This window comes from Coptis chinensis, chromosome 1 (genome assembly GCF_015680905.1).
Source record: "Coptis chinensis isolate HL-2020 chromosome 1, ASM1568090v1, whole genome shotgun sequence".
Classification (NCBI taxonomy): Eukaryota; Viridiplantae; Streptophyta; class Magnoliopsida; order Ranunculales; family Ranunculaceae; genus Coptis; species Coptis chinensis.
Genome location: NC_141456.1, coordinates 34848831 through 34875438, shown reverse-complemented (window position 1 = coordinate 34875438; position 26608 = coordinate 34848831). Strand labels below are relative to the sequence as shown.

Genomic DNA, 26608 nt, shown 5'->3' with positions numbered 1-26608 from the left:
TAATAATGCCACTAGATTGTTCCATTGCCTTGGGCTTTCCTTGTGTTTTGGGATTTCTGTTTCCCTTAGGCTCTGTTTGGCAGTAACAACTTATGCTGTACTAGGTGGTACTTAGCCAAATTTAGAGTATCCAATTCTCGTGGTTCATGTCCCAGAGATGATCAATAACACAAGTTGTTTGGTTCTTGCCTACTCTTCTTAAAAGTTATTGCACCCCAAGTCAAAAAACACACAAAATAATCATGAAAAACTTCAAATAGAAAACCCAATACAATTGCAATCTTAAAAGCAGTTGTTAATCAAACTCCCAAATTAATATACCAAAACAACCACATATATGTTTCTATTTTCTTGAAAGAAATTTACAAAAGAAATATTACATAAACTTCTTTAGTAGCAACAATTTGGAAATCAAAAAAATCAAGTGGGTTTCATTTTGTATCTTCAAAATTGGAGAAATCAAGAGATGATGTGAGTAGAGAGATGTTCAAATTTGATAAAATGGAGATTTTTTGTGATGAAAACGGTGGGTTTTGCTTTGAGATATTGCACTTTTCATTTTTGTTTAAGTAAGAGAAGCAAGGTGTGGAGAGAAGATGGTGGTGGTGGTGGTGGGGGGGAATAAATTGTTGAAGTGGTGAAGAAGAAGAGAGTAGAATTTTTTTTTTTTTTTTTTGTCGGTCCTTTTCTTATTTATTATGATGTAGATTGAAATCCAACCTTTTCCAATGGATACCGTTATTCATACTTTTGTGGTTGGGCCAACCAACTAGTAGCTTAAGGTCTACAGGCTTGGGCTCAAAAAATAGGAACCAAACATAAAAATCAGGATAGTGCACCCTAACCCATGAATGGGTTGGGCAATACAGGCTACCAAACAGGGCCTTAAGATTCCATTCGTAAACTAAGATGATCAAATAGAATAGAAAGACAAATAAACGGTGAGGCCATGATGGTGTCAATGATTAATACACAACAAATAATCCAAATGATAAGGTGGCTAGTTAGTTGTCATATATATACATGATGAATTTGGCTGCGAAAGCATCATTGCATACTGTACATAGTTGAATAGTGACATATACAAGTGTAGATTGAATTATCTCGCAAAGACGAAGTAGCAATAGATCATATAGGAATTCAAGAAAATGATGTGATAAACTTTTCTTGGATTAATACATAGCAAGTATCCATTTGGTTAATACAAATCTCTTTCAACTAGTTACTGGAAAAGTATGACGCTTTATTTTAATAGAAGCAGAAATTCATTTTAGAACACATAAACAAATACACGAATTAAGGTCAATACATGTAACCCACAAACAGAAAGTGCAAAGGAGACATATCGGGTTAACCATGAGTCACCATGTGACCAGAAGGTGTAAATGTTTTTAGGCCGAAGTACCTTCATAGAGGCCCATTTTAGAAACATAGGCCCAGACCATGAACAAATTCGCGCTAATTTACATTTTACAGTAATGAGCTCGAAATCAAACATTATTGAACATTTATTTTTTAGGGTTTTGAAATCTGCAATGGCGACTCGCACTCATCTCGAAGAAGTAAGTTTCTCTATCAAAATTCCGCGAAATTTCATAAATTTGGTGACTGAAATATCATTTTCAGGAAGATGATTTTGGTGGTGGAGATTTCCCAGGAAGTGGGACCAGGCGTGCAGGTACCAAAAGAAGCTTCGGAGTTGTTGATGATGACGATGACGATGACTTCTTCGGATCAGACAAGGTAAATTTCATTTCATTTCACTTGTTACTGTTTTAAGTAAAGAAAAATGGACCACCTTGAAATTATTTTTGCAATGAAGGGAAAATTGGAAGAAACTGCACCGGGTGTCGCTACGGGAATGATATTGTCACTCCGTGAGAGGTAACTTTATATATTTCAATATCATTTTGCTTTCTACATTATTTGTGTTAGTTCTGATATCTTATGTCATCTTGTGGTGCAGTCTTCAAAATTGTAAAGATACGCTTACGACATGCCAAGTACGTACTGTTAACTTTGCCTTTTGGTGTACTATTCACAGATTTTCATAATATTCTTTGAGTAAATTAGCTCCAAAGTACAACTACTATCATCAACTTCGTCACACTAACACATAAATAATATATTAATATGCATAACATGGTAGTAAAAGTAAAAAGCATTTTTATAACTTAATGGCCACTATTTAGCCGATACCGATTAATTAAAACTGTGTGCTTAATTAGTAGAAGTTACCTGGTCCCAAGGGTGTTAATTTAAGGTTACATTGTGCATTTTTCTTGTGTCCTCTTACTGGTTCCTCAATTTTCCCAGACGGAGCTTGAAGCGGCAAGATCAGAGATTCAAAAGTGGCATTCTGCTTTTGAGAATGAGCCATATATACCAGCTGGTACATCACCAGGTTGGCCCTTTTTCTTTTGAGTCTTCTTTTGGTGTATATATTCTACTTAGATGACTTCTAATCGAAGGAAACTTGGTCGACTTAATTGACTGTGTGTCGCCATTGTCGTTCTCTTGGCTATGCTTTTGAGCACTTGTTATGTTTCTGTGTGTGTAGAACCTGGGTTGGTTGTCAGTTACCTGCAGACCTTAAAATCTTCAGAGGAGTCATTGAGAGAACAGGTAATATGGTTGCATGTTACTATTGTAAGGTGTATAAAGAAGAACCTTCATTCACACATCCTGATATTGCTTTTGATATTTTCTTAATATAAGCTTGATAAAGCCAAGAAAAAAGAAGCTGCATTCATAGTAACATTTGCAAAACGGGAACAAGAGATAGCAGAGTTGAAGGTAAGGACACTTTTATATGCTTTTACCTTCTTTTGTTGGTTTGTTGGAGAGTTAGGGGCCATTTGTTTTTGCCTCTTATAAGACCTTGAGGTCTTATAACCTCTTATAAGATGTGGCCCAGTGATTTTTGACATTTTTTTGGTTTGTTTTTTGCTTCTTATAAGAGGCATTCTACTAGAAATGTCTTATAAGAGGCTCCAATTAAGGGCCTATTTGTTTTTTTGGTTTAAGTTATAAGAGGGTCTTATAAGACATGGTCTTATAAGAGGGTCTTATAAGTGGGTCTTATAAACTGGTTTGTTTTTTATTTTAAGTTCCTCTTATAAGCACTTTAAAAAAAAAAAAACAAACATACAACATCTTATAGATGGTTATTTGACAAATATAACCCTGCTTTGCATACCATTACATAGTACCAATTCACGTCTAATTTCATAACCACTTAAATGATAATGCATTGTCATATGCATAACTAATTAAATATCACATTACAACATAATAAAAAAAGTAGATTTCATAACCACTTAAATGATAATGCATTGTCATATGCATAGCTAATTAAGTATCACATTACAACATAATAAAAAAAGTAGACCGAGTATGTTTTAAAACATCCCCACCAAGTTAAACTCCCATGCTAACCAATCCTGTGAGAAAAATCTTCTTATCCTCCATATCCTCCAATTCAACTAAGGCTTTCCTAAACTCCTTATTTGCAGCAAGTTTCACCATTGCACCCATATACACATCCATAGTCATCGCTCATTTTCTTTTAGATAATTCGAATACCCATGCATATAGACATAGAATAGGACTCCATGTTCTTCTTCACTTCAATCCTTTCAAGCTCCATATGTGTCACTAGATTCTTCACTACACCAATTAACTCTTGCACACCATCAGATTCCTCTTCATCAACTACCTTCTTTCTCTTCTTTTTGAACCATCACTAGCAACACTACTAGTTCCACCTTGTTCAAAGTGGGGGTGCTAGGTTGGCGCAATCAGAGGAGGAGTATTGATGTGTACATTATCCCAATAAGAATCAGTTACCTCCACATCCGGTCCGGAATTGGAATGGTATCATCATTCACCATATTTGAATCATCGTCATCAATCACTACATGATCATCGGCAACCCAACCTCCCCGGTAGCATAAGCAAAGCATCCCCCTCGTCAGCCAAAGTGCCCTCAAACAACTTGTACAACTCTTCGCATTACTCGAGGCTTCTTCTTATAGATTATTGCAAATGGGTTCCTCTATATTAATTTGGACCAAACAAAATAATTCAATAACATAATTAACATAAAAATAAAAACAAATTTGAATTACTACAAAACAAATTATGCAATATAATAGCACTTGCCTGAAGAACATCAGCCCAAACTTCTTCTGGCCAATTAATACTCCCAAGTGCAAAATTGATTCCTCCACCACTCTTGCCAACACAATTCCTCCAAGCCACATACTTTTTTTCACAAGATCCCACCTATTTTTTGAAAGCCTTTTGCTCAAGGTTTAACTTAAACTTATCATTCAAGGTATCCCTTTACGGCGTTTCCGGCTAATAGGTTTTAGGGATGAACCTTGGTAACCCTCTTTCGTAACTTCTTCCAAACACAAGTCTAGGAAAGCTTGAGCTAATCCAGGGACATTGGTAAATACATGGTGAACCTTGGCCGCGCTACTCTCAGTACTACCCTCAGTATTGCCCTCAGTCGTATTGTCGACATTATTAGCCATGATATATATGTTCTAATGTAAACAAGCAAGTACCTTAAAAAAAAACAAAAAAGAAAAACAGTTCATTAGATTATTTCAGCACTTAGAAAATCTAAATAATAATGCATAAACGAAATAACTGCTTATTTATAAGCATTAGTTTATAAGCATAACCGAGCCACCGGAATAGGGCTCATGTTGGTATTTTTGTTAAGCTCGTCCCAGCCAGCCCAACACCTCTTTTACACTATACTTGTATCTATAGAAAGTAGAAACCAAATTTAGGCCTTATAAATTTGAATCCAAAAAGGTTAATTTATTAATCACGGCTTGCTAAAAAATTCAACACCATTACTACACAAATCAACTTATCGGGGCATTTTCATTATGTAATTTGGATTTACATATCAATCCAATTAAATTATTCAGCATATTATATTAGGAATATATTGATACAAATCAGAACTAACCGGCATATTATACCAACTTGGATCTTACGTGACAAGTCCAACCTATTGTCTTCCCTAAAATTTATATATGCCACTATAAATTAAAATCTTAATGCCGGCATGTGCCTACTTTAATAAACAATTTGTTAAGAAATCTGAGGCTGCCCGCGTTTCACAATCTAGTCAGCGACATTTCCATGAACAAATAGCTCTAGCAGACCGGCATGCTGGCTCCAGCCTTGTCACTTGAGTGAGGATGACTAGCAAATATTAGGTTGCAGGAGCTTCTCAGTATGCTGAGGAGTACAAAAGACACATTGGTGGCAGCTTATGTTGACAAGACACTTGGCAATGTGTTTGCTTGCACAATGAGCAGACTCCACTTTTAAGAATCTTCTCTCTAAGCAATTACACATCCACAAGAGTAAAGGCACTTAGGATAAACAAGCAGTTCATCAGGGACTTCTCAAGTTAAAATGATGCTGAAGCTACAAAGCTATTGTCTGTTTATATCAGTAAAATGTTGCAGGCTATGACTGGATACCAAAATATTGTTGTTTCTCCTGTTAAAAAAAAATGTCTATGACTGGATAACAGAATGCAGGAAAATGAGTACACCAATGCAAGCCAACAATTGCGGAAACTTACAGGACACATTCAAGGCAAGCCAACAATTATTTATCTTCAATACACATCAAATAAACAATACCCAAATTACCATTTCCAAAAAGAACCAAAACCCAACCTCACTGAAGTGGATATAAATGAAGTGGATAAACTCATACTATTTCAAATATCATAATAGGATCAAGAAACTAGCAACAAAATATATTTCTATTTGTCAAATCCAGCCATCTACAAAAGCAAAATGATAATTGTGGGCTGATTTCATTTTCAGATGAAAACCAGTGCTTTCCAACGTCACTATGAAGTTTAAGCTTTAACCGAGCCACTGAGAGGGCTGACATATATTAAGGTAACAGCTGAAGTGTTCTTCACTACCGTGTGCAAAATGATCTTCACAGACAGAAATTAATCTTATCATATATTAAGATAGCTGATAGAAATTAACCAAAACCCAATCTTATCATTCACTACCTCGATAGGATTGTTGAAATTAATCTTAACACCATTAAAAGAAAACAAGTGGTGATCTAGAGATACTTACGGTGGCAGCAACAATAGAAATGAGCTCGTGATTGATTGGTGGCAGCAGCAGCAGCAGCGCCGCGGTGGAGCAGCAGCAGTGGAAAGACGGTGGAGCAGCACCAGCTGCGTCACGGTGGAGCAGAAATTGAGGCAATGGGTGTTGCGGCTTGGGTTGGGAAGAAATGAGTTTTTAGAGAAGGCAGAAGAGAACGAGGGCAAAGGGTAGTGTGTTTAGGGCGTTTGTGTCTTTTTCCAACTTACAAGACTTACAAAATTGTAGTAGATCCAATTTTGGTACTTACAGAAATCATGCCTCTTATAAGACATTTCTAGTAGAATGCCTCTTATAAGAGGCAAAAAACAAACCAAAAAAATGTCAAAAATCACTGGGCCACATCTTATAAGAGGTTATAAGACATCAATGTCTTATAAGAGGCAAAAACAAATGGCCCCTAAATAAGTACCAAAATTGGATCTACTTCAATTCTATAAGTCTTATAACTTGAAAAATAACTCAAACACCCTGTCCATATACCCCTAACCTCATTTATCTCTTCTTTCATTTTCATTATCTTCTTCTCAAAATAATTCCATTCCCCTAGCCACCACCAGCTACCACCACCACCACCACCACTGCTGTCACTACCACCATCATCATCACCAATTCACCCCCACTACCACCACCATCATCACCACTACCACCAAACTATTAAAACCACCACCACCATCTTTGCCACTACCACCACCATCATCACCTCCACCACCACTATCACCGTACTATTAAGACTATCACCACCACCACCACCACCACCACGTGCTATTAAAACCACCACCACCACCATCACTACCACTGTGCTATTAAGACCAATATCATCACTTCCACTATCATTACCATCACCACCACTACCACCGTACTATTAAGACTATCACCACCACCGCGCTATTAAGATATCCACCACTTCTACTACTACTACTACTACTACCACTACCACCACCGTGTTATTAAGACCAATATCATCACTTACACTACCACCACCGTGCTATTAAGACCACTACCACCGTGCTATTAAGACCACTACCACCACTGCCAACTAAAGTAGTTTCCTAAAATCGATATTCTAATTATCAAAATTGATTTGAAATCGAAAATCAAACTATATTTTTGTTTCAAATTAATCTATTCATGTTAAATCTGATGTAAAGTAGGGTTATATTTGTCAAATAACCATCTATAAGATGTTATGTATTTGTTTTTTCTATTTTTACAAGTGCTTATAAGAGGAACTTAAAATGAAAAACAAACCACTTTATAAGACCATCTTATAAGACCCTCTTATAACTCATGGTTTTATAAGACCCTCTTATAACTTAACCCAAAAAAACAAATAGCCCTTTAGTGTTCATTAGCATATTTTAACATCAGATTTTCTACTGAATGATTTTAGAAATAAGCACATCGTTGTTTAAAAAAGGCACCGAGGCTTAGCTTCCCAAGCTTAATGAAGAAAAACACACACCGATACTATAGCCTCTATGCTAAAGAAAAAACACACCGATACTATAGCCTCTATGCTAGTTAAAGAGGCTTACGATCGACACTAATGAGGCATATGCCTCAATTCCTATGCCTTAAGTGTTTTCGGTATGAAGCCTCAATGAAGCCGTAAGCCCTTTCTTCAGCTCTTTTATTTGTTTATTAAGTGAAATTCTAAGCTTTATTTAACAAACTTATCCTTCTAAGTTTAGAAATCACATATAAGTTTCAATCTATAAATAGGTGATGTTGATGTATTCTAGGGTTCTAAACCTTTTTTAACCGCCAAGCATTTGGAAGGGTCTTGGTTTGCTAAAATTTCGCAGTGGGTATCGTTGTGGAAACGTGAGTTCCCTTGAGAATTACTCTTTCAAACTGGTAGAGGTTTCTTAGGAGTCATTTATTAAGAGGATGGTGATCTTTATTGAGTGGAAGAGATTTGAGGTAGGGTGGACTGGTATAAGTGGAAGAAGCTTGATCGAATTATCGAGAGGAGAGCAAGTCACGGGACCAAAGGGTTTCTAGCAAAGGAGACGACTTTTGTGGGTTGCTAACAGATTTCAGTCCTTTGTTGCAAACGAAACTACGGATGATGTTTTGCTTAACAGAAAGGGGATGCTTAGTTTGTAGTGAATGTGGGAATACTGAACCAACAAGAATGGTAGGTATGTGCAGATTTCGATCAACCCATGTTCTAGCAAAGGTCGCATGCGCCTTCTTTCTCTCGTGTGCCTGAAGGAAGGAAAGAATGTTACAGGCTGGAAATATTTTGCAACTTTCCTTAAAGGATTTGTCAAGGTCCTACAGTGGCCTAACACCCGAGGGGGTCGAAAATGTGAATCCAAAGCAAAAGGGAAGAAGGTCTCAAACTCTTGAAACAATGGTGAACAGGGAGATACCAAGGAGGACTGGCTCATATCTTCATGCTTTGCTTTGACGGGGAGGTGAACAAGTTCTTGAAAGAGAGAATAGTAGATTGGAGGGTGAGGTTGAGGTGGGAGGAGATGAGACAGAAGGGAGGAGTAAGGGAAACAACCAGAAGGGTGGGGAAGATGAAGAACCAATCATAGCTGAAGTTAGGGGTGCAAACAGATAGGTTTGGATTCGGATATATCCGAATCCGAACTCCGAATCCGAATCCGACGGATATTAAATTTTTTATCCGAATCGGATATCGGATAATATCCGATCCGAAAATTAATATTAATTAAAATTTTATTTGCTTTGAATAATTTATTTTACCACTATAAAAACTATTATAAATATATATATTTGTCATTTATTATTATTATTTTGTTATTATAGTTTTATATTATTAGTTTATGATTTTATATAATATTTTATACAATAATAAATAAATAAATAAATTATATATAATAACTATTAAAATTTTAAATTGGATAGGATATTTTCGGATGCGGATATGGCAGTATCCGAATCCGAATCCGAAACCAGTTCGGACATAAAAAATTATCCAAATCTGAATCCGATATCCGAAATTTTCGGATAATATCCGATTTTTCATATACAAATTCGAATCGGATTCGAATATTTGGATATCCACTTGCACCCCTAGCTGAAGTGCAGGTGAGGGTGGTTAGTGGCGATCCAGGTTGGGAGAGTGTGATAGAGAAAATCAACTTCTGCAAGGAGATGATGTTGAAAGAGAAAGGAAGAGGGTTTGATCGGCCAAAAAAGGTGGTGTTCGATGAAGACGGGGTTTGGGTGTCGCTAAGATGGAGGAAATATTGCGTTGTTGGTCTTGATGGTCAGTCAGTGGACACGGAAAGCATACCAGCAGCTGCTATAGGTAGGGAAGAAGTAAGACAACACAGATCTGATGAAAGAGGGGAGGTTGGTGGTGATGATAGGGTTTTACAATCTTCTTCCAGCAGTAGTAGCAGTCCATTGGGTACTGCAGCGGTGGTCGGAGAGTTTTCTTTGGTGGAGGAGACTCAGTCACGTGCAAGACACTTTAATTTGAATTTGCCAACAACTGTAAGTCTTGCACGTGAAGGAATCACGGGAATACTTAATATCTGTGAAGGTGGGCCTGATATGCAAGATGGACCGAACCGCTTGGTGAATCATGTATGTGGGATGGGATTTGCAAATGGGCTTATACTGGAAACTGGAATGGTTGCCCAATGCGATGGAACAGATCAGGAGGTGGTCCATGAAGGTAATTTAAATCCAACAGATTCATCTGTGAGTAACGGGCTTAACTTGAGAGATCCAAAGGGCCCAAGTCAGGAACATGTTAGCCCTGTTCATTCTCATTCTCTTTCTCGTTCTAACGCCAACTCTAAGTCACTTCATCCTACTCCAGAGAAAGAACCAAGTGAGCTTGTCGGAGTTATCGTCTATAGGAGAAGGAGGTAAGAAATTGCAATCTGATTGGAAGGAAAATGGGTTAGAGAAGGGTGTGCAGAGAAATCTATCATGGAGAAAGTGGATCAGCTGTTACTACAGTGCCAAAATCAGAGAATAGCAAGTAAAGACTTGAGGGAATCACAAAAATTTCGGATATAGGTGTAAGAGAGAAAGAAGAAGAAAAACTTAATGAATGTTTTGGACAAGTATGGTGGAGATAATCATCCTGTGAAAATTGGGTTTGTTGAGGTCAAGCAGAGAAGTTCAGAGGAGTCACGTGGGAGGGATTTTCTATGTGAAGAAGCAAGTAAAGAGGGGAACTCAGAGGCTGGTTTGACAGCAAACCGAACCCATATGGGGGAGTTTGGTGCAGGAACTCAGGAAGGTGTTAATGAGGGGCTTATTCCAGGAGCAATACCTACAACTGAAACGCTAGTTCAGGCTGCCATACAGATATCTGCTCTAGTTGGTGGCAAGCACAGTGGAGATGCCTGGTGTAGGAAACAAGGGGTTTCTAGCCGCATTTTGTCAAAATGTTTGGGAGTTACTGGTGAGTGTGTTATTGATGAGGGAGAGGGGGTGCAAAATAGGGAAGTTGGTGACCACAATTCTCCTGTTGAATGTGACGGTGATGAATGATTTCAATGAAAAAGACGTAGAAGGTGAGAGGGTGAGGGAACAAAGAGAAAACTTTTTATCTTTTGGTGAAAGATGGGGTGTACGGGTTGAGGAGAGGAGAGAGAAGATCATTCAACTCATGGAGAGTAGGGAGGAAGAAAGAAGGGCAGGGAGAACATTGAGGGGGATCCTTGGGAGGCTTATAATGACCTTTCTTCGGATTCGGGATATGAAGACTAGGTTGATTATGAGTATTCGGAAGAGGAGGTTGACAAAGACATGAGGAGAGATCATTCCTCATGTTAAAGCCGGTTATTCTTTCTTGGAATGTTAATGGGGTAGGAGGAAAGGAGAAAAGAAGATGGATTAGGAGGATGAGGAGAAAGTGGAGAGTAAATTTTCTTATGATACAAGAATCTAAATGGGATAGTATGAGTTTACGTAGAGCAAGACAACTATGGGGAAGTGGGAATATGGGCTTTGCTTTCGTGCCTTCTTTGGGGAGGACGGGAAGGTCCGGAGGTATGATTGCTTTATGGGATAAGGAAGTGGTGGAGGTGAGTGAGGTTTTGGAAGGAGCTTTCTCTCTTACCGTTCGTTGTAGATGGGGAGTGGACCAACCTTGGTGTATGATTTCTAATATTTATGGGCCGGTAGATTACGGGTTCAAAGATGATTTTTGGATGGAATTGGAGGATGTAAGAGCTTGGAACGGGGACATGTGGTGTCTTGGGGGTGATTTTAATGCAATTAGATTTGTTTGGAAAAGAAGGGGGGTTAGCGGAGAAGATAGGTTTATGAGGGAGTTTTCTTCTTTTGTCAATAGGAATTATCTTGTTGATATTCCTATGGGTGGTGGCTTATTCACTTTCTCGAGGGGTGAGGGTAATCCTTTATTGAGTCACATTGATAGGTTTATTGTGAGTCCGGAGTGGGAGGAGATGTTTCCAAAAGAGTCTTTGCATGCATTACCGAAACCTATTACGGATCATTGTCCAATTTTATTAGATTGTGAGGAGAAAGTAGGAGGGCCTAGGCTTTTCAAATTTGAGATGATGTGGTTCAAAGATGATGCTCTCATTCCTTTGATGGAAGGTTGGTGGGCGTCTTTCCATTTCAATGGGAATGCAGGGTTTGTGTTTTGGAAAAAGTTGAATAGTTTGAAAGTAAGCCTCAAGACATGGAATAAGGAGACTTTTGGTAGGGTGGATATTAGAATTGGTTTGAAATTGGAGGAAGTGGCCGAGTTGGACCGTAAGGAGGAAGGGGGTAAACTAACTAGAGAGGAGGTGGTAAGAAGAAAAGAAATAAAAAATTTACTTAATACACTTATTTTGATGGAGGAAGTGTCTTGGAGACAAAAATCAAGGGTGGTGGAGGTGAAGGAAGGGGAGAGAAATACTAAGTATTTTCATAAAATGGCAAGGACTAGAGGAAGATTTAACAATCTCTTAAAACTTAGGATTGGGGGTGTGCTAGAGGAGGATAAGGAAGTCATTGCAAATCATGTGATGGAGTTCTATGAGAAACTTCATAAAGAACCTCATCGATGGCGGCCTAGAGTGGAAGGGATTAACCTTGATAGCATTCGCTAGAAGATAAAGAAAGATTGGAGTCTCCAATTCTTGAACAAGAGGTGAAAGATGCGGTGGATATGCTTGGTGGGGATAAAGCACGGGGCCCGGATGGGTTACCTATTGCATTTTTCAAGAGGTGTTGACACTTTTTAAAGGAGGATGTAATGAAGGTGGTAGAAGAGTTTCATGGAGATAACTACCTAGATTGGCGCCTTAATACAACTTTTATTACACTAATCCCGAAGAAAGAAAGAGTGGAAGAGTTGAAAGACTATAGACCTATTAGTCTTCTTGGATCTTTGTACAAAATCATCACTAAAGTTCTTGCTAGAAGGTTGAAAGCGGTTATGGTTCAAGCTTCCAAAATGCATTTGTTAGAAAAAAACAAATACTTGATTGTTCTTTGGTTGCAAATGAGATAATTAATTCGAAAGAAAAATTGGGTGGTGGAGGTATGGTTCTCAAGGTGGACATCATGAAAGCTTACGACCATGTGTTGTGAAATTTCTTGGATTTTGTTATGGAGAAGATGGGGTTTGGAGCTAGGTGGAGAAGATGGATTTGTGTATGCATTTCTATGGCGCGGTTTTCCACCCTCATCAATGGAGTTCCACATGGATTCTTCCGGAGTTCTAGAGGATTGAGACAAGGTGATCCTCTATCACCTTTTCTTTTTATCATGATTACCGAGGTACTTAGTAAAATGACAAGTATGTTGGTGGAAGGGGGAATCATTGATGGTTTTAGAGCTTCAAGTAGAATGGAGTCTATATCCATCTCACACGTCCAATTTGCGGATGATACCATGTTTTTCAGAAGTGCGACGATGGATAATACGAATAATGCGAATGCACTTAAATACTTACTTGGGTGGTTTGAGTTGGCCTTTGGGCTTAGAATCAACTTGTCAAAGTCGAGGATCTATGGAGTGGGGGTGGTGGAAAGGTTGGGCGATATTGCTAGGGTGTTGGGTTGTGAGGTGGATGTCTTTCCTACACTATATTTGGGCCTTCGTTGGGAGCTAGAAGCAAGTCTAAGGATATTTGGGCCAAGGTAATTGATAGGGTGGAAAGTAGATTGGCGGGATGGAAAACAAAGTGTCTTTCTATTGGGGGAAGATGTACCTTGGTGAACTCTACTTTATCTATTATTCCAAATTATTATCTTTTTTTGTTTCCGATTCCTAAAAGTGTCGCTAGGCACTTAGTGAAGCTATCTAGGAGATTCATATGGGGAGGGGAGGAAGGGAAGAATAAAATGCACATGGTTAAATGGGATAGGCTCTGTCTATCAAAGGAAGGAGGGTTGGAGTGCAAACGCATCTTGCTCATGAACAAAGCTTTACTAGCAAAATAGAGTTGGAGATATGGTGAGGAGGATGAACATCTATGGCGAAGAGTGGTTGTGGATAAGTATGGAGAGGGGGTTAATAAATGGTCGTTGAAGGTATCGAGAAATCCTTTTGGGAGGACTCTTTGGAGGAGCATTGCAAGCGTATGGGACAAGTTTAAGAAAGGCGTGATTTTTCTACCCGGAACCGGGGAGACCATTTCATTTTGGGATGATGTATGGGTGGGGGAAACCACACTTAGGGAGCAATTTGATGACATTTATAGCTTGGCGTGCAATAAGAAAGCCTTGATATCGGATTATTTGGAGAGAAGTAATCAAGGGGTGGTGTGGAACGTGTCACTTCGGAGAGGCCTTAATGATTGGGAGATAGAAAACTTTGAGACCTTCTTAGAGTCCATTTACCATGAGGGGAGTAGATTTGGAGAGATTGACTCAAGGAAGTGGATTTGGGAGGAGAAAGATGGGTTTACCGTAAAATCCTTTTACTTGAACTTGGCCAACGAGTTTACCTTGCAACATCTCAACACTACGGAGAGGATCCTTAATTTCCCACATAAAAGGATTTGAAAGATGTCTATCCCGTTCAAAGTGGCATTCTTTTGTTAGCTCACTTACTTGGGAAGGATCAAAACGGTTGATAATCTTAATCGAAGGGGTATGAACCTCCCAACCCTTTGTTAACTTTGCAAAAGGGTGGATGAAAGTATTGATCACCTTCTTCTCAATTGTCCACTTGCGAGTGATGTTTGGAAGGATTTCTTCTTCTCATTCAATAGGCCTTGGGATCCACCATTAAATGTTAGAGAAGCCTTAGTGAAGAATTTGATTGCGGGCTCTTTGTCTAACAAGTCCAAGTGGCTTGCGGATCATCTTTCTAGTACTATTATGTGGACTTCATCGAAAGAAAGAAATATGAGGATCTTTGAGTACAAGGAGAAAAAGATACATAAGATAGTGGAAGAAGTCAAAGAATTGTTGTTCGAGTGGGCTAATGTGTGTCCAAACTTCCGGGGAGTGGGTTATGTCGATTTTCTATGCGATTGGAATACTCTTGTAACTTAAATGTACAAGTGGGTATGATCGAGTAGCTACTCTACCTAAGATCTATATGTAATTTGTAATGTGTAACCTTTGGATCTATAATAAATAAAATTGAGTTTTACCGATAAAAAAAAAAAACGGTTCTAAACCCTTGGTTTAGTCCCATATTGGTTCACATATTATTAAGGGGTTTTAGAAGCACGTTTGATTGCTATTTTGGTGTTTTTAGCATAGGTTATTTTTAGGTTTATGGTTTATTACGAAAATTAGTTGTTTTAGTTTCTATAATTGAATTAGAAAGCTAGTTTCTAAATTCATTAGTTCATTTAGGTATATATTGAGTTGTAGGTGGGCCATACTTGGTTGTTGATTAATAAACTTAGTGTTTGTGTGAGAAATGTTTTCTCTTTGTGTGTTCTTGTTATTGATTATTTGCAGGGTGATTACAAGCGATAACTTGTCATCTCCCTTCTTAAGTTTGTGAGTTTCAAGTCCGGTTGTCGCGCACAACAACCGTAGTGGCTCACAAGCAACCAGTTCAGTTATATTTTTCGCGCCACGTTCATATCTATTTGCACACTAGTGCATCAATTGGTATCAGATTCATAAGATTCTTCCTGTTTTTGGTGCCCCCACAAATCGCTTCCGTCTCACAACTCCATTGTCAAGTTATTTTCCACTGCCACAATTTCGATTCACTATACCACCAGAAAAAAAGATAAGCAGAAGAAGGCAGTAATAAGGAAAGAAAAATCAGCACCAACAACCTTTTGTTTGTCATTTTTTTTCCTGGTAAGTAGTTTTAACTTTCTCGAGCTATTCTCCTCCTCAAAGTTTGTTCGTGTTCGTGTTTTTCCTTTTCTGGTTTTAGGAACTTGTCCTTTAAGTTCACACTACGTGCAAACAGTAGTCCATTTTCTATTTTTGGTTTAATTACTTAGACCCCGTTCTGTTTAATTAGTCAGCCACTTAGCCCACTTCCTAGTTCAGTGCTTATTAACTCAGCTATTGTTTTTCCCCAAAGCCCAATCTGTTTTAAGTCCAGCCCAAAATAGTCTGTCCGTCCGTCTAGACCAATCTACCAAAAAAAAAAAAAAAATGGCAACTCATCGTGTTAAATCTATTGAGGAGCTTAATGTGAAGTTTGAAGCTATGGAGATAAATTTGAATGGTTTGACTGCTGATATTGCTAGCCACAATGCGAAATTTGACGCATTGGATAAAAAAATTGATGATAATTTTGTTGAATTGTGTGAACTCATTAATGCTCGTTGTCGAACAAATTTACCACAAGCAGTGTGTACCAATACTTAGAGATGATGTGCAACAACACACGTTGGGAGCAAAATTTTAAGGTAGAAGTCATCCCAGAATTTCATGGCACTACCAATGTTAATGACTACCTGGATTAGGAAGGCATTGTTGATGATGTGCTTACAGCCAGATATGTGCCAGATGATAAACAAGCTCCTAATATTGCTACGAGATTCAGGAGTAGAGCACATGCATGGTGGCAAACTAAAAAGCGGCTTATTTCAGAAAGAGTTGAGTTACCTTATCGCAATTGGGGTGATTTGCAAAGAGCTATGTGACTAGAGTTCCTTCCTTGCAACTACCAAAGCATCCAACATCAAGCACTACTTAACTCTCGCCAATGTATGAAATTTGTTGATGATTATTATGATGATTTTACTTCTGCCTATGCTCGTAGTGGTTTTCAAGAGAGTGAATCTGTTAGAGTTTCCCGCTTTGTCAATGGTTTGAAGCCAAATATCCAAAATGCTCTCCTGGTGTATGATCCTGACATTTTAGCAGATGCCCAACATAAAGCTAAGTATTTGGATAAATGGTTGGGAGTAAAGAAAAGTACCACTAATTTAAGCACTAGGAGTTCTAGTACATCTTCTAAGATTACTGATACTAAACCCAAGTTTGATGGTAATTGCAACAATTGTGGAACATATGGGCATAAAGTTTATGATTGCAAGAAGCCTCCTATTAAGAAAGCCTTGGTAGCTGAGAGTGAATTTGTGACAAAAGCTGTAACACAAGACTTTAAGACAGAAGACACTTTAACTCCAGCTGATACATGTTTTCCGCTGCTTATGGTTGAAAAATCTCCTGTGCCTACTGAGCCTCGCTCCTCACCTTCTCAGAGAGACCAGATTTTCCGTACTTCATGTAGCATGAGTGGTAAGTTAGCTACTGTAGTGATTGATAGTGATTGATCCTGGAAGTTGTGCCAATTTGGTGTCATCGGCTATTGTTCAGAAACTTTGCTTGAAAACGTTTACTCATTCTCAGCCACATAATCTCAAGTGGATGAATAATTCTTCTAAGATTGCAGTTACTAAGAAGTGTTCTGTTCCTTTCTCTATTGGAGACTATTCTGATCGTGTTTGGTGTGACGTTGTTGATATGGATATTGGTCATTTACCGTTGGGACGTCCATGGTTGTATGATAGGAAATGTCATCTACAGCGGGAAGCACAATACTTATTCTTTGAATTGGTAGAAAAACAAAGTCATTCTTCAACCTTCTTCAGATGATGGTGATGCACGTGTAGTAGGTGTGGTCACATGTGATGCAAGTCCTTCTCGAAAGTGTCCAGCGAATGCAAGTTCGAGGGCTTAACTTTTTGAACCGGGGGAGAGTTGATGTATTCTAGGGTTCTAAACCTTTGGTTTAGTCCCATATTGGTCCACATATTATTAAGGGGTTTTAGAAGCATGTTTGATTGCTATTTTGGTGTTTTTAGCATAGGTTATTTTTAGGTTTATGGTTTATTAGGAAAATTAGTTGTTTTAGTTTTTATAACTGAATTAGAAAGTTAATTTCTAAATTCATTAGTTCCTTTAGTTATATATTGAGTTGTAGGCCTTTGGCCATACTTGGTTGTTGATTAATAAACTTGGTGTTTGTATGAGAAAGGTTTTCTCTTTGTGCGTTCTCGTTATTGATTATTTGCAGGGTGATTACAAGCGATAACTTGTCATCTCCCTTCTTAAATTTGTGAGTTTCAGGTCCGATTGTCGCGCACAAAAACCGTACTGGCTCACAAGCAACCAGTTTGTGATTCTTTGGTGTCACGTTCATATCTATATGCATACTAGTGCATAAGATGTTTATACATGTCTTGTTGTTATCAACTTCTGGTTAAAAATTCTAATGGGATACTTTTAATGCTTGTTAATATGTGTTATGCCTATTTCTATATACAATGTAATCATTGCCATGAGTATTTTGGATGTGATATTAATTTTTGAGTATTTAAGACCTCACAAATATTTATTGTTTCGTAGTCCTTACTAGGCTATGCCTCTTGCATTTTTCAAGCTTTCTTCAATGCAACTCGAAAGTTCACAGACCTCAATAACTTTATGCTTGTCTAAGTGCATTTCTTCACATGACATTAGCTTATTTTTATTTGCCTCAAGTTAGCTATATTTTTTCTAGAATATTTGAAGCATATGTTTTTTAAAAGAAATTGAAGCTTGCTTCGAGACTCAAGGAGGACTTCCGCGTCAAGGCTTATAGGCGTTTTTCTTTTTTATAAAAACATTCAGCATGTGCTTTTGTGTAATTGCATGACACGCACTTGGAACCTGGAATTCCGTTATGCCAACAGATTTACAGTCATGTTATTATATAGGGAGACACCATTCCGTTAAAAGTACTACTTTTCACTTTTTCAGTTATGAAGTCTAGAAAGATGTAGTTAGGCAAGCTTAAAACATTGAAGTTCAAATATGGGCACTACCGCACTAGTGTTAGTGCAAAAGGTCTTAAATTCTATTCTTAGATCTAAAGTCAGAAAAAGATAAAGTAAAAAACAGACAAAGAAAAGAGAGAGAGAAAGCGAGAACATAAACTGTACATGAACACATAATATTAGATATCTAGGGCAAGATTTGGGATGCTTTTTTGGTCTGTTGCTATAAAACATTACTTTAGTATGAAGATAGTGTTGGTATTTTTGTCTTTAACTATGAAAAAAGAGATGAAATTTATAATCACTTTAATTAATAACATATTTTGTTGTTCATACTGACTAAGTTGAGAATTAATTGATGAACTTCCAGTCTGCGGTCAGGGATCTCAAGTCGCAATTGAAGCCTGCATCTGTACAGGTACATATTACAGTTGATTTTTTAGTTGTTGTGTAGGCATGTCATTTGTTTTGGCTTCTCACAAAGTTCTTAGAGAATTTATTTACTGCTTTGCCACTTTGCTTGTCATTTTAACTTTTGCTCCCTCCCGCCTAGTGCTTTTTAGTGCGCATTGATTCCCTGAGACATGATGAAAGGCCTTCATCATATCAACTTTAAATACCATGCTTGGAATCAGGGATCTCATTTGCTAAGTAACATGTACACTTCATATCCTTAAAAAATCAGTGTCGGATATATGATTTCTAACTAGAAGACTAAGAAAATAGTCAATTAACATAGTTTCAACTCCATGATTTACCATTTCATAGTTATCTATTTGTAAGGTGGCGCTTTGTAAGGTCTTGTGCCCAAGAAGTAGTCGTGTAACTGAAGGATAGTAATATTTTTCTTATCAATTAGCTGTGTCCCCGTGTCCTACTTATATAGGTCTTTGAGTCGGACACTCTGTATCTGTGTCAGACATTGACACACATATCCATGTCAATGTGACTTAGCATTTGCAATGAGGCAACGAGAAAGTATTTGTCTTTCTTTGACAGTGGCATTTTGGAAATGTGAAATGATGCCCCTAACACTTAAATTTATTGGAAAATACCGTTGTGATGATCTTGTACATAGACCCAAACAAACTAATGGGCCTATAACAGGTTTTAAATCATTTTGGGGGTTAAGCTTGAACATTGTGTTGAGGTGAACTAGTGTAGCACCTCTCTTGGAAATCCATGACCAGTGTATTGTTTCATTTTCCAAGAGCAACATTTCTGAAAAAACACAAAGGGAAGCCATCAAGCCCCTGACTTATCACATCGAAGCTTATTATCACATCAAGTCCCTCAATATTACAGGCCTTAGAATCCAGTGGTTTTACAACTCAAAAAGGAACTTAATTAAATTTATAATAGGTTACAATAGGGTCTTCCCACTTGTGAGCCATGGTGGTCTTCCCTAATGCACAACCAGCACATTTCTTGTAGTAGAGCTGTAAAGAGCACCCATAAGTTTGATCATCTGCTACGCATCGCATCTATCAATGTAATAATGTTGTTACCAATTACAACATTAATTAGAATTGCCTAGCAATGTTGACAAAATAACTTCATTTGACTAAGGATGTGTTGTAAACAAACATTTTGCCTTGTTTTTTATTAATCTCGTCTGGTGAGCAAAAACTGTTTAGACAAGGACTTGATACGTGTTTTTTGGTAATAGGTTGGAACTATAGAATCTAAGCCAAGTGGCAATGAGAAAGGTAGTTTTGGTAATAACCCGCAATTGAAAAAGAGATTTATTGAATTGTGCTTGAGAGAGGTGAATACTTGTGGTTATCAAGGAAACTCCTTGAAATCTGTTTCATGGGATAGGATAAAAAAGGAGATTCACAAAGAGTTTGGTCTAATTTTCAAGCAAAAGGACATTAAGAACAAGTGGGATTATCTCCGGAAGAGTTACCAGGCATGGAAATACCTGCTTAACAAAACTGGGAATGAGTACAATGCTACGACTGTGACATTTGACTGGCCGCAGTCTGTTTGGGACGATGTCATCAGGGTATAAGATCTTACCTATACATGATTTACTATGACTTGGGTTCTTTTAACGAAATTGTGTATAACTTTAGTGTTTCTGTATTTCTGAAAACAGCAATACCCAAAATCGAAGAAATTCAGAAACAAACCTTTGGAATATGCGAATGAGTTGCGAACTTTGTTTGAGGGAACCGTTGCAAATAGAGATAATGCATTGGTTTCTGCGAGAAAGAAATTACCAATTGATGTTCCACACAGCGAGCATGAAAGCAGCCGTACTGATGCGCCTGGAGACCCCACTGCTTCAGAGCAAGGCGCTCAATCTGATATTGGAACATCACACTCTTCAGGCAAGCGGAAGAGAAAAACAACTAGTGAGGATGTAGATATGAAGGCTGAAGTCCGAGATCTAATTTGTTTAATTAAAGACCAAGTCGTCTCTGGAAAAGCTAAGGAGGGGCCTTCCCTAGACGATTGCACACAAGTCATGAACGAGTTGCTGCATGGGGGTAGTATAAACATGAGGGTTTACCATGGTGCTTTATTGAAATTTTGTGAATGTGAAAATTATAGGAAGGCTTTCATGGGAATGGAGTCCTTGGAGCATAGAATTTTTTTTCTTACAACCATGGTAGGCGGCATTTGATGGTGGTAGGATCATGAGATGTTAATGATTTGTTCTATGGGTTGTACACTTATAGAAAAACTTGTAGGTTTTATGTTGTAATAGAACGACTTGTAGATTTAACTGTTACGAAATGTCTTGTGGGTCCTATTATTATGAGATCACTTTTCATGGATATGGTATGACTTTGTCGTCATGACGTGGGGAAGATATTGAACCATGCACTAAGTGATTTATGATCCTTCGGTGTATTGCAGGCAGAACTGAATGCAATTCCTTCGTACGATTTTCCCATGCAAAAGAAATTAGTTATTGCGTGCATAACTTCATTCTCTGGGTTTCAATTTTTGACCAGTTGTTTCAACAATTTGAATGTCATGATGATGGGAATCTTTCTTATATTGAAGGTCCCGACCTGCTTCTACTTCATTAAGCAGACCGCAGGAGCAAGTTGCTATAGTCATATTAGTGGGAAAGTTGCAAATGAAATCCGACCATATGGTGTTAGTTTATGTGTATCACACAGCTTTAACACGATCACATAATAGTTTTGTGTGATGTATGTGTTACTTTGTATGGTTTGTACGAGTTGACATAGGTTAGGTTTGTATGTTGGAGCTAGCGATGATTTTAAATGTGGAGCTTCAATTATTTTATATTTCAGTATTTCACTGTGGAACATATACCCTCAATAGTTCATAACACAGATGACATTTTCTTGTTTATGGTGCAACCATGACGGGAAACGTTGTTTGACTACTTTTCTTAAGCAAATGATCAGGCATGTATTCAAACAGGAAATTCTCAGATACATAATGTGATTTATTGTAATTTGCTCAAGCTGCAGACATTGGAACTGCTTCTGCATGATCCATTTAGTTGTCATGTGAGCGTCTAACTTTGTTTCTTTGGTCAACATCGCCAGGCAAGGAGGTTATTACTTGATCCAGCTATACATGAGGAGTTCACGCGTTTAAAGGTACATGCTCCATTCTCACAATTGCGGGCAATTTTTTTAAGGCCAATAATAGGTGGTTGGGCTTATTGTAGGGAAGTTATTAGAAAAACCCTTCTTAATTACTAGTTCCTTGGTCTTTACACTTCTTAATTACTAATCCCTCAATTTTTTCATTCATTTGACCCATATCTGTAAGGGGTCACATTGTGATTTAAGATTTAAGGAATGCCATACCTCGACCTCTTTAGTCTTAGCCTGATTTTTTCCTAGATCCATATTTAAAGCTTTCATTTGTAGGAGAGGGAATAGATTGAAAAATTGTGTGTGTCCTTTGGAAGTTGAATGTATTCTGTTGTGCATGCCTACGCGGTGTTTGTATTGCTGCTGTATGTGAGAATTGTATGAATGACTCTACCAGGCACTTGCTTATTTTGCTTTCAATTTCACAGACTTTGGTGGAGGAGAAGGAAAAGAAAGTGAAGGAATTGCAGGATAATGTCGCTGCAGTGAATTTTACCACACAAAGCAGGATGGGAAAGATGTTAATGGCTAAATGTAGAACCTTGCAGGAAGAAAATGAAGAGATTGGAGCTTTGGCTTCTGAAGGAAAGGTAGGTGGGAAGCCTAGAGCTACTGCATGTTTAAGTTCATGTCGATGATAGTTGTTTGTGTATTTGTGTCTGTGAGTTTTGCCGCCACTCCTTAAGGTTACCTGTTGTATCATACACTTCTTGCATTGTTTCCCACGCTTCATACCTAAATCTTTATACCTATATCTTCTTAAGGTAAAGAGCCAGGCATAGTGGGGTAGGAGCATCCAGTTACCTATTTATCTTTGATCACCCTTTCTTTGGTAGTTGTATTAATCAATATTGCTGAAATAGGTTGGCCTGAAAGGTTATAGTAGAATCTATTTGATTCTCTGTTTTTTTGTAGAGGCCCACACACATTTTACCTGGAACTAGATTATTATAACTAATATGTAACCAGGTGAAGCTAAAAAACTTGATTGTTGAATTTTTCTCCAATGTTGTCTCTCTCTACAACTATTTGTGTCTCCAAGTGTTGTCAAATTGGACTACAAATTCTGATTTCTACTTTGGCGTGAATCTTTGATCCTCTACAGATTCATGAGCTGGCAATGAAACTTGCTTCGCAAAAATCACAAAATGCGGAGCTCAGGAGTCAATTTGAAGGTCAGCACTTTTCATTCGTTTAGTTACTCTAGTGCAGCTTTACTAGTACTTTTTCCATCATTCTAATGATTTTTACAAGGGAACCGCTTAGGTGACCGTAATTCACACTCCTAACTTTCCTTTGTCATCTGAACTGAAATACACTAAAAACCGTTCTTCCGAATCCATGCCCCTGTGAAACTCCTCCATCTGATATCTTTTCAGTTAATCTATCTAAAGAAATTGTTGGTGTTAGTGTGGGTGATAAAGTACTTATTTTTAGTTGGATGCATGTAGGTATTTCTGTGTTAGTGTTAGATTGCAATGTCATTTGTCTGATCCATAGAACACTTGTAGTTGTATCATCTGTTTACGAAAAATTTACTTCTCATACTTATTTTGAGACCACTCATAAACTCTGCTTCGACATGTTTCTTTTCTATGATTATTTGGTCTTAGCGTGCTCTTTGTCATTGATATTAGAGTGTTGCGAACAAGGTACTAAATTTCGGTTTCGATGAAGGTTTTGAGGAGCACTGGAAAAGAAACTTTCATGAAATTTTCGGAAAATATTGAAAAATCAGTCAAACTATTAATGAACTGTTCACTTATACGGAAAGTTTCGATGGCCACTGAAAACTAAAATTTCATGGAACTTTCGGAAATTTAGTTCCTTGTTTGCGAAGTGTATGAACTTTTTCTGTAGTGCAGGAGATCCTTGTCAAGTGGTCAATATGCCGCATGGGTGTCTGGTGATTAGAGGATGCTGGAGGTTAGTCTAAGCAGGTGGCTTTGTGGTTTTGAGTGAGGAACATGTTAAGCACTCGACCGTTTTGATTAAACTTAGATTTAGACAGTATAACCTGGGTTGCAATAGTAGTGCACCCCATGGCCGTGTGATCTGAAGAGCCCTTTGAAAGGGCCTCCAGGGTTTTTAAATAGAGAAATATAGCTTGGAGAACAGGGAAAGCTTTATATTTTGGTGAGACAAGGACAAACCTTTGTTTGTGGTATTTCCAGACTTCATACCATCTCTGCCCTTATGGATTTCCCTATTCATGGCTTCATAAAGGGAATCTTGACTGGGATCTAGGCTTTTGGAATAGCGTATCGGATAGGGATAGTCTTGGCCTTGGTGCACTCATGGGAAGATTGAATGCGAATCATTCTGGGAGACCCCTTAAAGATCGAGGATAGAGCTGTTGATATTTTCATCCTGGTCTTTTCTTTATGTTGTTTTCATTTGGTTTGTTACCCACAATTTCTTTTGAATTGCCATGAAAGGGATCAATTATATTTCGCCTTAGGAGTCCAAACAGAAATGCCATTTGTCCCGACATATAATTCATGGTATTAATGTTTTAGCCGTTTAGGTTACTTTTGTCGCGAGTCATTCTTGTCCGTGACTTCTTTCTTTATATTCCAAAAAATCCGCTGCTTCTTTTCACTTGACGTTGGTATACCCATGTCTGTCCTGTATGTTATTTAGTATTTTTATGCAACATGCTTTTGGTTCACTGTCAGTACCTGCTGTAGAGATCAGGTCCTCATTTTGTCTGTTTGCTTGGAATTCAGCTATTCCTCGTGTGGCCATTCTGCTACCTTATATTCTATTTATTTAAATCCTTAGGTAGTCATATCTGATTGTAGGTCTTCTAATTCCATACATGTGTGGTTTAGATGTAGGTCCGCTATTGGTATTGAAACATATGGTGATGGGAACAACCCATGAAAGGGGCTGCAAATGAAACAAAGGAGATATATGAATCCATTCTCTTTTTTCTTTTGCGGCTTCTATCTGTCTTTTGAGTCCAAGAAAAACATCCGCCATCTTTGGTGTTTTTAATTCAGTTGCACCACAAACCATATTTAAATTGCTGCAGTGCTTAATTGTTGCTTTTGCTCACCTTGGATTCTCACTACTAGTATTACTTAATAAATTGATTCTGAGAACTGAGGAGGGAAACAAAAGAGGGGAAGGGGGGGGGGGGGTTGTAGATTAGAAAAACAAAATAGGTTTTAATGGGGTTCACTGTGTAGAGGTAAAACAGAAAAATTCCTTTAATAGTGAAAATCTGGTTGTTTCTTCTCTCAGCCAGGACTATTTTTTTTTTAGCTTATTCTTTGAGCGTTGGTGACCCTTAATGTTTTTACAACAGCTGTCAGAAGATTAGCGATTCTTGTAATTAGGAAACAGGTTTTAGATCGTTGAAAATTTTAAATTAGTATACTGAAAGTTGACACTAGAAACCACTTCAATGAAAGTAATGTCCCACACTTGTCCCTTTTTTGTCTTTTGCTTCTTTATAATATGTTAGGGTTAACTAGTATTACCCCCCCACTAGATGAGCCAATTAGGATTCCCCCCACTAGATGGGAAATTAGGGTCTCCCCAAATACACACAAAAAAAAAGTCAAATTGGGTTGACGTGTTTTTTTGTGTATTTGGGAGGGAGACCGTAATTTCCCATCTAGTGGGGAATACTTAACCCAATATGTTATCCAGTCATTAAGTTTATCCATTTTATATCTTGCACTTTGTCTTATTTCGATTTTCTTGTGTCGTCTTAATAGGAATTTGTAATTACATGGAAGGATTGACAAATGATGTGGAGAGATCTAATGAAATGGTAAGCATCTGTGCTAGCTCAACAGCTTCATTTTTTTCGATACTATCCCCAACAGCTTCTTATTAGTTCATATAATTATCTGGAGTTAACTTGATCATACATATATTGTCTAATGAGCGCATTTTAAATAATAAATATTTGTGTGCAGTGGTGGCTTTAACACATTTCATTGCGATTAATGAGAAAAGTGATTTACTGGATGCTATATCTATGTTACTAGCTTTTTCTTGTCGTTGTTTAAGCACATCTCAATCTCAATAGTACCACCATCTTTAGCATTTTCTTAGCTTCCCAACTTATCTGTGGTGTCCCATTCTGTTGAACACTAGTTAGCATCTGAGCCTGAGGTGGTTAAATTGCTTGATTAAAATTTTATTGGGATGCTTAAGAATTCTCTCTGCTGCCAAAACAAATAAAAATGTCTTCCACTTTGGACAAGTATCAATTAAGCACCTACTAATTACTTATAATCACTTTCAATTCCATTTGGTAGTTTTTTCTCTGGCACTGAAAGATTTTAAATATATGTTACAGGTGCTCTGTTTGCAACATAGTCTGGAAGAGAAGGACGCTGAACTCAGGAGGCTGAAGCTTGAATTGAACCAGAAGGAACTTAAAACAGAAAAGGAAGATGATTCAAATGATGAAAACAGACTGACAGAATGAAGTCAACTCTGGCAAAGACGAAAGCAGAAATTGAGAATCATCTTACCAAAATATTTTCTAGAAGTTATTATCCGGTGTTTGTACATTTTAATTTAGTTTAGACTTTAGACTGTAATTATGCTATTCTGTTTACCATATCGCATTCAATGATATAATTGTCAGGGAACGAATGATGTTGTGGTGTTGTATTAATTTGTAAGTGGATCGTTAGAGTATTAGACAGTACATCCCATTCGGCATC

The 26608-nt window shown here is 37.8% G+C and overlaps 1 protein-coding gene across 2 annotated transcripts; it reads left to right on the top strand.

Annotated features, from left to right (window-relative positions):
* The first annotated feature begins 1403 nt into the window (after positions 1-1403).
* FIP37 (FKBP12 interacting protein 37) lies at positions 1404-26608 on the top strand. Of its 2 annotated transcripts, XM_086599334.1 has the most exons (13): positions 1408-1562; positions 1627-1743; positions 1823-1884; positions 1967-2003; positions 2317-2404; positions 2561-2625; positions 2719-2796; positions 18698-18745; positions 21864-21917; positions 22346-22507; positions 23023-23092; positions 25646-25701; positions 26236-26608. In XM_086599334.1, the coding sequence occupies exons 1-13, from the start codon at positions 1479-1481 to the stop codon at positions 26365-26367; spliced, it is 1053 nt and encodes a 350-aa protein (XP_086455460.1). In that variant the 5' UTR covers positions 1408-1478; the 3' UTR covers positions 26368-26608. The 2 variants fall into 2 exon arrangements, with proteins under 2 accessions (XP_086455456.1, XP_086455460.1); XM_086599330.1 differs by lacking the exons at positions 21864-21917; positions 22346-22507; positions 23023-23092; positions 25646-25701; positions 26236-26608 and adding exons at positions 19997-20335; positions 20429-21134 and having other exon boundaries at positions 1404-1562.

What these genes read in the sequence shown, in the direction of transcription:
- FIP37 (XM_086599330.1), top strand. Translation starts at nt 1,479, where the DNA reads ATGAGCTCGAAATCAAACATTATTGAACATTTATTTTTTAGGGTTTTG. An exon ending in ACCAGCTGGTACATCACCAG is followed by an intron (nt 2,405 to 2,560) that starts GTTGGCCCTTTT and finishes CTGTGTGTGTAG; the next exon opens with AACCTGGGTTGGTTGTCAGT. An exon ending in TTTGGGACGATGTCATCAGG is followed by an intron (nt 20,336 to 20,428) that starts GTATAAGATCTT and finishes TTCTGAAAACAG; the next exon opens with CAATACCCAAAATCGAAGAA.